The sequence below is a fragment of the Poeciliopsis prolifica genome, unplaced genomic scaffold (assembly GCF_027474105.1).
Source record: "Poeciliopsis prolifica strain line A6 unplaced genomic scaffold, Auburn_PproV2 SCAFFOLD019, whole genome shotgun sequence".
In the NCBI taxonomy this organism is placed as follows: Eukaryota; Metazoa; Chordata; class Actinopteri; order Cyprinodontiformes; family Poeciliidae; genus Poeciliopsis; species Poeciliopsis prolifica.
The window spans coordinates 2,236,419-2,248,847 of record NW_026562394.1 but is presented as its reverse complement, the minus strand read 5'-3'; the positions used below and the strand labels follow the sequence as shown (position 1 = coordinate 2,248,847).

The following is a 12,429-nucleotide window of genomic DNA, read 5'->3' as shown; positions in this document are numbered from 1 at the left end:
TTGAGAACTTATCGGCATGTTCTGCATAACCTGACCCCGAACAATTTCAATAAACTAGAAATTTAGCTCTTCACAGAAATGTTAACACTGATGCATTGTGCAAGTTACACATGAGAAGATGATTGATTTTTTTTTTCTTAGAAAGTGCACACCATGGTATGCACAAGAGTGTAAGGAACATAATGATGGGAACGGAGATTGACAAAACTAATCCATAAAGTCTAAATAAGTACAAGTGTAAAACTTGGAGCTGTTAGTTGTACACAGAACAAAATATATGATTTATGGTTCAAACTCAAAGATTCAATGTGAAACCACTTAACTTATTTTTTATGAATTGCTCAACTTCTTAAACTCCAATTGATCAGTCAAAACATGAGATGTATGTCAGATTTTATTTTTTTTTAATTGTTTTTTTTATTTTAATTTTCTTTGTATGTTGACTGAAAAAGTGACCTAATGTAGAAAATGTCAGTCCAACTTTCACTCAAACTTTGTGACATTGGTTTTCATCTTAAATCTGCTTTACAGAAAATATTTTAAGAAACAATTGAATATTTTGTATAAATAAAGCCACTAAATCAAAACTTTATGTTTTTTCTTTGCACGAGTGTGAAATCTACAAGACATTTGTCTTTTTTTCTTCACTGATTGTCAATTTTAGAGCTGGAGAGGGTTGGTAATGGTCTTTTTTGTCTTTCTTTCAACTTATTTTCTTTCCAACACTTTTCTTTTAATGACATGCTTGAACTTATGTTACATTGCACAGCATTTTCACCTCTACAACCGAATCAAATGAGCCCACATCCTTAGTCAAAGAAACAATAAAATATAAATAATTTTAAGAAGTTGGAACCGGCTGCTAGTATTGCATTGATTTGGATGTATCAATTGTCAGACAAATGTTACACAAGTTAGTTGAACTAGATTAGATTAAAAAAAACAAAGTGAAAAACAGTGTTGAATACAGTCAAGTGATTAAACTTTGGTTCAATCTTTATATAAAAAACGCCTCACAACAAAGAAAAGAAACAGTTGCCAGGCCAGGCAGGAGTTCTCGCATAAAAAAATATAATAATAAATACGAGCACATGAAATATATCATCTATAATAGCAGACGTTTGTAGATTATGTTGTTGATAATAACATTTGACACACTTGATTTCTCTTAAATTTTGACAGCATTGACGGCGTCTTATTTTGGAAAAATGTGAACCGGAAGTACATTACAAAACCATACTTCAGCTTCACATTAAATGTCTTTCAGTTTATAAAAGACGCTTAACAATTAAATAAACCCTATATTATTAAGTAAATAATTATGAAACAGGAATATAAATATGTAAATTTTTGACAGTTTTTATTTTCTTAGCCGAAGACACCAAATACATATTGAAACGTGTGGGAGAAGTTACAAACTACATTTAAAATATGAAAAAAAATTATGATTATGCTCCGTAATGAAAAAATAAACAACAGTAGAACATTTAGGCTGCTACTAACATACAATTCCCAGCATTCACCAATAAAAGAAAAATATAAATTTTATTTTGAAAATACTGTAAGCGGAAACGCCTGTAGTTGACTTTACACGTTATTGTTCTGGATAGTGGCTTTTAAAGTTGGTTAAGGTAAGCTGCGCAGTTTAAGCCTGTAATAATCGTATGTTGTCAATATAAATGCTCGTTTCCCTTTAGTTATACTAGCCCGTGTGTGCTTTTGGCTGTTGTTTACTACTATTATTACGCTAACATGTTAACTTATAAAGCATTGAGTGATGATGTCGACGTTACATCCGCATTGCTAGCCTGTAGTTTAGTTGTCACGTCTGAGCTCGTCTGGGTCAGTTATTATTGTCATTAAACACTAATATTAACGATATGGAGAATTGTAATGGTAATATTCTTGCTTGAGTCTTTGTATTCATAATAATGAGCTACCTCTGGTTAGCATGTCTCTGTTGTCAATAAAAGAACAGAGAATATGAAAGGATTTTAAGATAAACGTGAGGACGTTTTTAAATTGTGATAACTTCAATTGCTTTGGTAATATATTTGTTTTTACAGGGCAAAATTTAGTAGCATGTTTTGTTTAACATGAATGCCAGTACTGTCAGCTGCTGTTATGGGACATCATGATAAAGCCCTTTTCATACTGCTAAAGGTAACACAAAGTGGTTTACAGAGGTTGAAAGCAGAAGGGCTTACAAGAAGTAAGCAACACATAAAAAATGATCAAACAAATAAAGAGACATTTAGTTATTGATAAGACCATGGAGACTTAAGAGATACATAAATCAATCGGAGGGGAAGAGGAACTGTGGAACAATAAATATGTGACTTGAATATGTAACACTGGAGGTGCACATATTATTACATGACGTGAAACAAAATAAAAATTAAATAATTTAAGGGTCATAGAACTAAAATCATAGAGAATAAAGTTAAAAGCATACATGCTAAACAAGACGATATGTTTAGAAGATAACGAAAATATTTTTAGCATATATTTTGTATGTTTGTACTTTATACTGATGTAAATTATCCATATTTGGTAATCTGTTTTCTTCCTTTGATCTCTTCACAGTTATAAAAGAGTTCCTATGGTTGGCTTCGGATCTGGGGACAGATATTTTTTTATTAAACTTTTATTCTTATAGCCATCTGAGTGAAAGCGATTACCCCTGCAGTTTGCTGACTACTTTATAGTGAAGCAGGATGATTCATCATCATGGAATGACTTACCACTGATTCAGTGATCAACTGCATTTCTTCATTAATATCCTGTATGGAAATCTCCTAAACTACACATAGCAGCATCTACATTCGCTGCTGCTGTAGTCACATCGGCAAAATCATGATTATGTGTACAGCCATCAAAAAGGTTTCGCGAAGGTGCAAATATGCTGTTCTGATTGGTCTCTTGTTGTCAGTCCTGGCTTGGAAGGCCAGCTTTACTGGGGACACTAACAAGACCATTGATGATAACTTTGGTACAATACAAACTCCTGTAAAAGAAGACAAACTGAGGGATGAACTTAACTCAAGGATTGCAGAACCCAGTCACTCAAATATTTCAGCAGAAAAAGATGAGTGTCCAGAGAAGTCTCCATTGCTAGGTAAGTATATTTTTAAGTGATATTTCAAATGGTGATGACTAGTTTTGTACATCCTTCATTTGACTAAATAGATTTGTGTCATTCATCTTGGTTGGTGTTAATGTAGAAAGGAAATAACATAGTTCTCATATTCTTGTTAAAAAGCCAGGTGTTTTATGCAGTTGTAATTAATCATTTTAATTTTCTTGACCATGGTAGGGTGTTTTCAAACCTCATCCAGATGACTCGGTTCAATTGGGGATCCACAATTTAACATTTGTTACATTTCCAGCTGGAGTAGTTGTCTTTCACACTGCATGGTGTAAAATAAACCAAACCCCGTGGTGTCACTGCACCAAGAACCACTGAAGGAAACAACACACAAACATCTGAACTTCTTTATTTATGAATGTAAACAGTAATGTAGTGATGTTAGATTTTGTAGTTTTTTGATTGTATTTATCCAGAATGCCTTAAGCTAAGTCCACTTCTTGCTTTTGGTGCAGAAACTGACAGAAATTCACTGCAGAGTTGAATATCTGCTTAAATTTCTCTCAACATTGCTTCTCCAGTGGGAGCTTTGAAGCTGACCTTTGAATCTTCACTGAACCTCAAGGATGTAGAAAAGGAAAACAACGTAGTGACTAAAGGAGAGTATGAGCCCTCAGACTGTAAAGCAAGGCACAGTGTAGCCATCCTCATTCCACATCGTAACCGGGAGAGACACCTCCTCTACCTCCTGCACCACCTGCACCCCTTTCTGCAGCGGCAGCAACTACATTATGCCATTTACGTCATCCATCAGGTACATTTCTGCATGTTGTTAATGTACTTTTGAAGATTGTCCTCCCCTATATCAGTATTCCTGGCAATCTAGATCTGAATTGGTGTGAAGGAACTATTTTTACATGTTGTTTGAATGTTGTATCCTGCTTTTTTTACTTCCTCCTTTCAGTTTACTTTGTGCTACCTCTCTGTCGGTGCTCTACATTCCTTTACTTCCTGGTGTCCTATTTAATTTCTTTACTTGTGTTCTATGCCTTTCATTTCACTCCTCCTTCCTTTGTTTTTTGTCCTTCTATTCCTTTACTGCAAGGGTGTTGAAGTCATGTCCTCACCTGCTTATGTTCTGCTCCTTTTTAGTCCACCTGTGTTTCTCTCTTTCTTTCTTTTTTCTTTCTTAGTTTCTCTCTTTTTTTTCTTTCCTTCTTTCTTTCTTTTTTTCTTAAGTGCATTGTTTTACATGAAAAAATATCTAGGAACTACCGATAACTTAAAAATAAGACATGCTGTGCGCTTCTCATGCGGTGCTGATATGATACTTTGTTAGGGAACATTGAAGCAAACTAGGTCACCTGCCAAATGCAAATGAGCTCTAAGCAAATATGTTACTGTGATACATGAGAGGCGTCTGAAAATAAATGGGCTTCTTCACAGTCAAAGATAAAATTACATTCTGTTGACAAAGGAAACTGGAAAACATGATAATAGATAACACTCTTGTTGAATATGTGCGTGTATGAAAACATGTTGAGAAAATGGAAAAGGGCTGAAATTCTGTTTCAGTTCAATTTAGTTAAATAAATGAGACTTTTCATTTAAGAAAGGTGGATAGGATCTAAATACTTTTTTTCAAGACAATTTTCTTTATTTCTGTTATGATTTTTTTTTAAAGATGGATTTTAATTTCATCAAATCAAGCCAGAAAAGTTAGATCTTCTTCAAATTCACTTTGTTTTCTATGTCCTGTTTGGTTTCTCTTACTAAATTCACTGTAGATTTTCATTTTTTCCTTGTCAGTCTTATCTGACTATAATATAACAACATTAAAGAGGTGTACAGCAATATTCTAAATAATAACTTGAAGTTTTTGTTAAATTTAGGGTTTTCATTTTGCTTTCTTTTATTCAAGGCCGGTGATGCAACTTTTAACAGAGCCAAGTTACTTAATATTGGATATTTAGAGGCAATAAAAGACTTTAGCTGGGAATGCTTCATCTTCCATGATGTGGACCTGGTTCCCGAGAATGATCACAATTTATACATCTGTGACCAGCAGCCCAAACACCTGGTAGTCGGCCGCAATGTCACCGGATACAAGTACGTGAAGGTCTTTCAAGGCTGGGTCTCGTGAATATTCTTCACTCTCCTAACTTTATTGTAAAAAATGATATTAATTGTTGACATGCTTCTCCAGTGAAACCTTAAAGTCTGTTATTATCAAGAAAACTGTCTATTTTCTCCTCAGACTCCGTTACAAAGGCTACTTTGGTGGAGTCACTGCCATGACCAAAGATCAGTTTTTTCAAGTCAATGGTTTCTCAAACAACTACTGGGGATGGGGTGGAGAAGATGATGACCTTAGAGTGAGGTGAGGAATATTATATTAGAGTAAGAAGGAGTTTCCGTATGCTGTCACATTTGAAGCAGATGCAATCCACAACAATGACTTATTTGATTCATGTGGCTCTGTTTTACAGAGTTGAACTGCAAAAAATGAAAATTGTGCGTCCTCCTGCTAACATAGCGCGCTATACCATGGTGTTTCACGAACGAGACACTGGAAATCAGGTTAACAAAAACAGGTGAGTGGATATATGATTTTTTTTTATTTATGTTGTTTTGTGCGCACAAAAAATATCCAGTCTGTTCAGTCAATTGCAATATATTTATCTCAATTCTAATTTCAGTATTTCTTCTTTTCTAGGATGAGGTTATTAGGACAAACGACAAAGATGTGGAGAGTTGATGGACTCAACAGCTGCGTATATGACACTTTATCAGTCGGGAAGTATCCTCTCTATGTGAATATCACAGTTAACATTGGTCAGCCTCAGAGCTGAGAACTGAAAGAGAACAAGTTTTATTATTTTCAGTTCGGGCCACATCAAGATCCTGAATTTCCTCAAAGAGCCAGATGTGGAAGAATTTATTAATTCAACTACCTATTAACAAAACAGTTTAGATAATATGGCTTGACATGATCCCAAGGCATATTGTGACCCCCAATAGGTCAGCCAACTGGATGTAGGGCAACTTCAACAGTTCTTCACATTGATGTACTTTGGCACTAAAAACTAATTTGGTTCTTCTGGTAAAATAATATTTAAGCACACAACCAGTATCTTCAAGTTCTATATTTATGTTGCCCTATGGAGACATGAGAGCCACACAAACAGATGTGGCGGGCCAGATTTGGCCCCCGTGCCTTGAGTTTGACACCCATTATTTTCTATGAGGTCGAGACCACTGTCTGCTGAAAGGTTATTAAAAAACTGACAAACTAAATTCTTTTTGGTGAGATGATATTCAGATATTTAGCACAGTTTTACATATCATTCCATGTTTTATTTCTTTATGTTGTTAGGAATGTAATCTTCATTCATTGAATTGTTAACTTCAACTGTCATTCCAGTAGTTTTTTATATTTTTTTTCTATACCATTGTTTCCTGTCAGACACTGTTTAATTCACACTCATGCCTTATTATTTTCCTGTTTCTTCACCACTTCATACTGACTAGGTCCTTGTTTTGGCACCTGAGAAGCAATGACTGGTTGTTGTATGATCTTGTAATGTGATGCTGAATAGGTTCCAGGATGCAGGTTTTCTTATAGAAAGAGATTACATAGTGATGCCAGCAGAGGTAAACATTGCCTAACAATGTCTTAATAAGGAGGAATTTATACTATTGATTTTTTGCACATGCAGTACCTCAAATGTAAGCGGACCGTTTGCAGTGATAAGCAAAGGTAAGAATAGCCTTCAGTCTTTCTTTTTTTTCTCAAGTGATAAGCACAAAGTTGAAAGCTTTTTGGGAGGATTTTTTGTGACGGAACAACACAAAATCATGCATCATTCAGAAATGGAATGATTGTCAATGTATTTTGCAAATTGTGTAATAAGATGTATATTTCTTGCATAATTACTTGGCCAAACAACATTTTTGCTGAGATTGGAGCTTCAAGATTTCCTGTCTCTACTCAACAGAAAGTGGTTTTTTTAATGTGATACACATAAGGGTATCATCCATATCTTTGCAATGCCCTGTGTTGGGAAAGCTTTTCAATTCCAGATTGATCACATCGTATCTCCAGCAGGATCAGTTCATATTGCTGATTTATCACCTTTTAGCGTTATTAGAACTACTACAGGTCATATAAGATCTAAATATGATCATTTTGGTTAGTGATGAAGGATTCAGATTTGTATCAGTTTGACAGCAAATGACAAACAAAACTTCTTCCTAGATTGAAAAAACACCTTACAAATCCAGTAATATCAATATACTATGGTTAATATGAAGTCTGAAATGCAGTAGGAGATGTTATGATCGTTTAAAGTGGTGGATTTGCTCCTTTTTAAAGGTAGTCTCATAGTGACACTGATGTTTTTTACTTTGAAATTTGTCTTATACTTATGGTATAATTTAAGGTTACGATGCCATTGTAAGTTTTATTACTCCAAAGTCATTTTTAGTTATATTTATACTTCTCTTGCATTAGTAAAAAAAAATCTGCTCTAGTAACTTAAATCATAGGAAGTTTTTATAAGAAGCAGGTTTAATGAGCCTAAATTATTTTCTTTGTAATTTTAAAGCCTTATATGCTTTGTTTTATGTGGTACTTACTAATAGGTGATGGATTGCATACCACTTTGTAACTTTTAAATGACGGAAGGAAAATCTGCATATTTGCTTCTATTGCATCATGTTTCTGACATATATCAATTTTTATTATTATTATTTTTATATCATTGTAGAACATTTTAAATTCTTTTTTTGATACTGAAAAGTGTGCCCTTGCATAGCACTGTCACTATTAACACTCCATGTATGTTTTTTGTGTCAGAATCGCGAAAGGTTGCTTCTCATTAAGGAAGCATTTATGTATGAGAAACAATTTTGCACACCTCATAAATTGGCAGTATGCTGTAGTACTAGTAGTTTACAACATGTTTTAAACACTAAATGTGTATTTTTCCCCCAATCTCTCCTTAATGAATTACATTTTTATTTTGGCTGGTAGAATGAATGTGTAGACAGGTAAAGAAAATCATTTAGTTTTGAAACAACTTAGCTGACATTTTAAAGTTTAAAACAATGCTATTTGAACTCTTGAAGAATGTCACTTGATCAATTTTATTTTCAAAGCTTTTTTTGTGTGGATGTGTTAAAAGTGAGATTCTTATTTTGAGCCTTTTTTGTATCTTTAGATTTTTACAATCTTAAAATAAAATAGTTTCTCTAATTGATTCTACTGATGTTTTTTGTTGTTGGTGCTTCATCAAAGAGTTGTAAAACTGGTTTGTACAGTTTACCCTTTATGTAATATTTAATAAAGAGGTGTTTACTGTTTCATACAGGGCCAAGTCAGTTTGGATAGCTTTGTTTCTTTATGAATAAAATCATCATTTAGAAATTAGACTTTGTATTTATTCTGTCGATCTCTGATACTAAAATTGATTTAATAATTTTAAACATTTTTGTGACAAAAAAGGAAATCTCACAAATACTCACAAATCAGAATTTGTGAATGGTGCAAATATGCATTTTTGGTGCATATTTGCACCATTCACATTCCAGGTGACACAGGTTTGAATTATCACATAGTAAATGAGAGACATGTATTTGATTTACTGACAGTACTAATATATTCCTCAGTGTCTCCAGCATATGTTGGCAGCATTCTTGTAAGAAATGTTCAAATTGAGCTCCTGATGTGTCATTTGATACGTATAGGTAGAAATATCCCTTGTTACCAAAGCTGACTGTCTTAATTAGGGCAGTTTACTAGAGAGTATTTGAGCTTGTTGAAGACAGAGTAATAGACGCAGTTCCACCAGCAGGGGGCAGTGCATGAGTGTGATCATCGGGTTCCATTGAAACATGTCCTTTTAGAAAATATTGGACATGGGACTTTTATTACTGTATTAAAAGAAATAATTTTTGCTACTATTTTTACAATATATCAATGTATCCACAATAAGAAATGTGTGTGTTTTTTTGTTGATAATTTCTAAAACTGGTATTTAGATAAATACTGTAGTTAATAGTGTTTTTTTGTCAGTATTGATGAAAACAATTTCATTATGTCGTTTTTTAAACTGATAACTGTACAAGCCACTGTAAAGCACTGAAAAAAACTTTATTTTATTTAATTGCCTTTAAGTCTGTAGTCAGTATTTGATGTGAACATGTGTCATATTGTAGACACATGTCTAAAACATTGTTAGTTTTCTGTACCCTTCAGCAATGACATTTAAAATGACTCTTCATGAATTATTCCATCAGAATTTAAAAAGTGGCCATGAGCAGCACAAAGTGCCCATGAAATAAATGTATTATTATCATTTGAAGAGGAAATTAACATCCATCCGTGCTTCTGACAGCATGGGTCTAAAATTGAATCTGCTGGTGTATTTTGGCACCTGCTGATATTAGACTTGTGTAAATTTATTTTGCCACCTCTGAATAAAATAATGCTTTGTCTAGTGTGTAGTGCAAAATGATGGCCACATAATAGTATGTCTTTGTGAAATATACTTAAAAATACATCAGTGACATTGTTGTAATAAAATGCAAATCCTCCTGTATTTTGTATTAAAACAAATACCTGCATAAGTTGATCTGCAAATTAATTTGTGGTTACTAAAGTATGCTTTTAGACTTTAACAAGGCTTTGCAGCTGGCATATTGAAAGGAAACATGGCCTAAAGAAGAGAGCTTGGATGAAAAGTTGGAAAGTACTACATGTGGCAAAAAGAGTTATCTATCTGTCTGAAGTTCAAGCAGCATGAAACTAAATGAACGTGTACATAAAAGAAATGTAGTTAGAGCGATAGATAGATAGATAGAACTCAACCCCTTTAATGTTTTACTCTTTCATTGCTTTTTAATACCAGTTTAAAGGTTATTTTTAGTGTTTTTAGTCTTTCAAACGTGCATAATCACATTATAATTTATTGAGACGTACATGCACATCAAGATTTATGCAGTAACTATTCATTTATGTCTTGATTTTTTTTTCTTCTCTTTGCATCATTTCCTCACCAAGCTGAGCACCATATGAGTTACAAATATGAAAGTCAAAGCATTACATATGGAACACATCAGATATGTACTCAAAAACTAAAAATAAAGACACAAGTGAACCCTATTATTCACTTACAATACCATGCCGTATTTTTTTCCCCCTTTTTTTAATTTCCCAGCCCAAAGAAAGAGTGGGATATTGAGGCTTTGTATGAGCAGGATGATGTCATGTCCTCTTCCTATGGTGTAGAAAGAAACCTTTGTCTTGCAGAGGGTAGGCCTGGTCATCGCTCAAACATGTGACATTCACAAAACACTTTTAGCACCAAAACAATTTCTTTCACAAACCAGACTTCTCCATTACTACATTTTAAAAGAATGTCCATATTCCCTGTAATGTGTTCAGCAATGTGTTTATTATAAAATGTATAAAGTAAATCATGTTAAATAACTTTATTGTATTTTTTTCCTTTCTACTAAATCAACTTCTATGCTGTTTGAAGTTCTTTTGAGGTGCACATCTCCCAAACTGCCTTCTTGTTTGCTTGTCTTGGACATTGGGGAGTAGAACAGATGAATGTAGAGGATATTAAACAGAGCAGTGATAGCTCTGGTGCGTTGCCATTAATCATGGGGTTCCTTTTAAAGCTAAAATGTTATATTTCCCACAGCTGCTGGGAAGGGTCAAAAGGTAAGTAAAAGTAAACCAGATATAGGACTTGGACAGAACTCCCTTTTGGACAGAAATCCATTTTTTTCCAAGTAATGTTGATGTTGCTTCAAGTGTACTGTATTTCCAAAGTGCTGAAATAGGAGAATACTGGACTTTTATTTTGGTTTCTGCTCTTATCCAGAAGGCTTCTTTAGCTCTCATCATAAGTTGATAGTTTTGGGTTTCTAAGTATGATGTCCATCACATTAATCTGGGGAGGTGAGTCAGCTCTGAATCAACTCACATCCACAGATCAAGTGTTTCAAATTCCAGTCGTCCTCCTGCATTTAAGATGCACCAAAAGTTTGCAGGACACCGACCATCGAAGGTTGGAGCTCGAAACTACTGGAACCTTCTCCTCTTTGTCATGCTGTTTTTTATTTTCTATTTTTGTGCTTTTTTGTTATTACTCTTCCAAAAACAGATTTTCTTTTGCTAAAATGAGCACTTGAGTGTTCTCAAGAGATTGTCCCTTGTTCTAGAAATGTAGATAAATAACCAACCTGAGCTGAGAGGCTGGCCGCTCTGTTCTGTGTTGTGTATGTTTTCGGTTTTATCCAAACAGACATTTCAACGCTCTTCATCGCATTGTACTGCAAATATCACATCATGTGGCGCATGTGGAGTAAATCCTATAGAGTAATTCAGACATGTGGAGTTAAACCTAAATATTTTCTACTACTGACAGATTTAGATACAAAACTATTTTCACTTACCCAAGAAGTTTGATTCTAAAAAAAATGAGACAGGCAAAATATTTAGATTGTTAGAGGAATATTACTAAACCAATATATTTCATGGTCACTTCATTGAAAAATCATATAATTCATTTAATGAATGGCAGAATATGTGTTTATATCCAAAAGATATGCAAAATCTGCGAAAAGGATTAGTAATCTTGTGCTTAACTTTGTTGAAAAATTACCCCCATCCAAAATCAGAACCAAAAACTGATCTTGGATAAACATAAAACATCTTCAAGAAACAAGTGAAGTAATCCAGTTGCGTTCTGTTCATTGAATTGGGATTCATGAGTGGAATCTTCATCTCTGTGTAACCAATGTATTGGTAAGCATTGGTTTAGTATGACATTTCCCACATAAATTTTAAAAAATGGGTTTATGCATTTTAAAAACTGTAAAGGAATGAGCCAATCACATTCAAAGGATATTTAAAACCAAGCACCAAAACAGGATCAGGATGGTTTACAGCAAAATAATCCAAGAAGGAACTCAGTGTTTCTGAAAGATGAGGAAGACTGCTTGGTAGAGCGAGGAACTGCTGAGTCTAGTTTACAGAATGTGGAACTGCTGAATGTGGTGAGAGTCAGAGGGCTTCGGTCGTATGGTATATCCTGTGCTATTACATGATATTTACCAGGCTTGGCATTCCAGAGCAGGGATGTAACTGAAATAGATCTGGTGGAGACATGGAGAGCAGCTGTGGAGGAAACCGTGATTAACTAACTCCCTACATTTAAAGTCAACACGTTGCACCGATTAATTCTGTGTTTTCATTGAAGTTGCTGTCTAATTTAAAGGGAAAACAATAAAATACAAGGCAGTTAGTAACGAGAACCACGTGTTGT

At 34.1% G+C, this 12,429-nt stretch overlaps 1 protein-coding gene across 1 annotated transcript; it reads left to right on the top strand.

Annotated features, from left to right (window-relative positions):
* Positions 1 to 1,575: 1,575 nt before the first annotated feature.
* Positions 1,576 to 8,519, top strand: b4galt4 (UDP-Gal:betaGlcNAc beta 1,4- galactosyltransferase, polypeptide 4). The gene is made up of 7 exons (XM_055043963.1): positions 1,576 to 1,631; positions 2,587 to 3,118; positions 3,670 to 3,902; positions 5,010 to 5,197; positions 5,346 to 5,468; positions 5,578 to 5,682; positions 5,805 to 8,519. Exons 2-7 carry the CDS (start codon positions 2,857 to 2,859, stop codon positions 5,938 to 5,940), a joined length of 1,047 nt encoding a protein of 348 aa, XP_054899938.1. The 5' UTR covers positions 1,576 to 1,631; positions 2,587 to 2,856; the 3' UTR covers positions 5,941 to 8,519.
* The last annotated feature ends 3,910 nt before the right edge of the window (positions 8,520 to 12,429 follow it).

Coding starts and splice junctions, on each gene's coding strand:
- b4galt4 (XM_055043963.1), top strand. CDS start 2,857: ATGATTATGTGTACAGCCATCAAAAAGGTTTCGCGAAGGTGCAAATAT. Junction 5,198..5,345: donor CGCAATGTCACCGGATACAA/GTACGTGAAGGT, acceptor TTTTCTCCTCAG/ACTCCGTTACAAAGGCTACT. Junction 5,683..5,804: donor AATCAGGTTAACAAAAACAG/GTGAGTGGATAT, acceptor CTTCTTTTCTAG/GATGAGGTTATTAGGACAAA.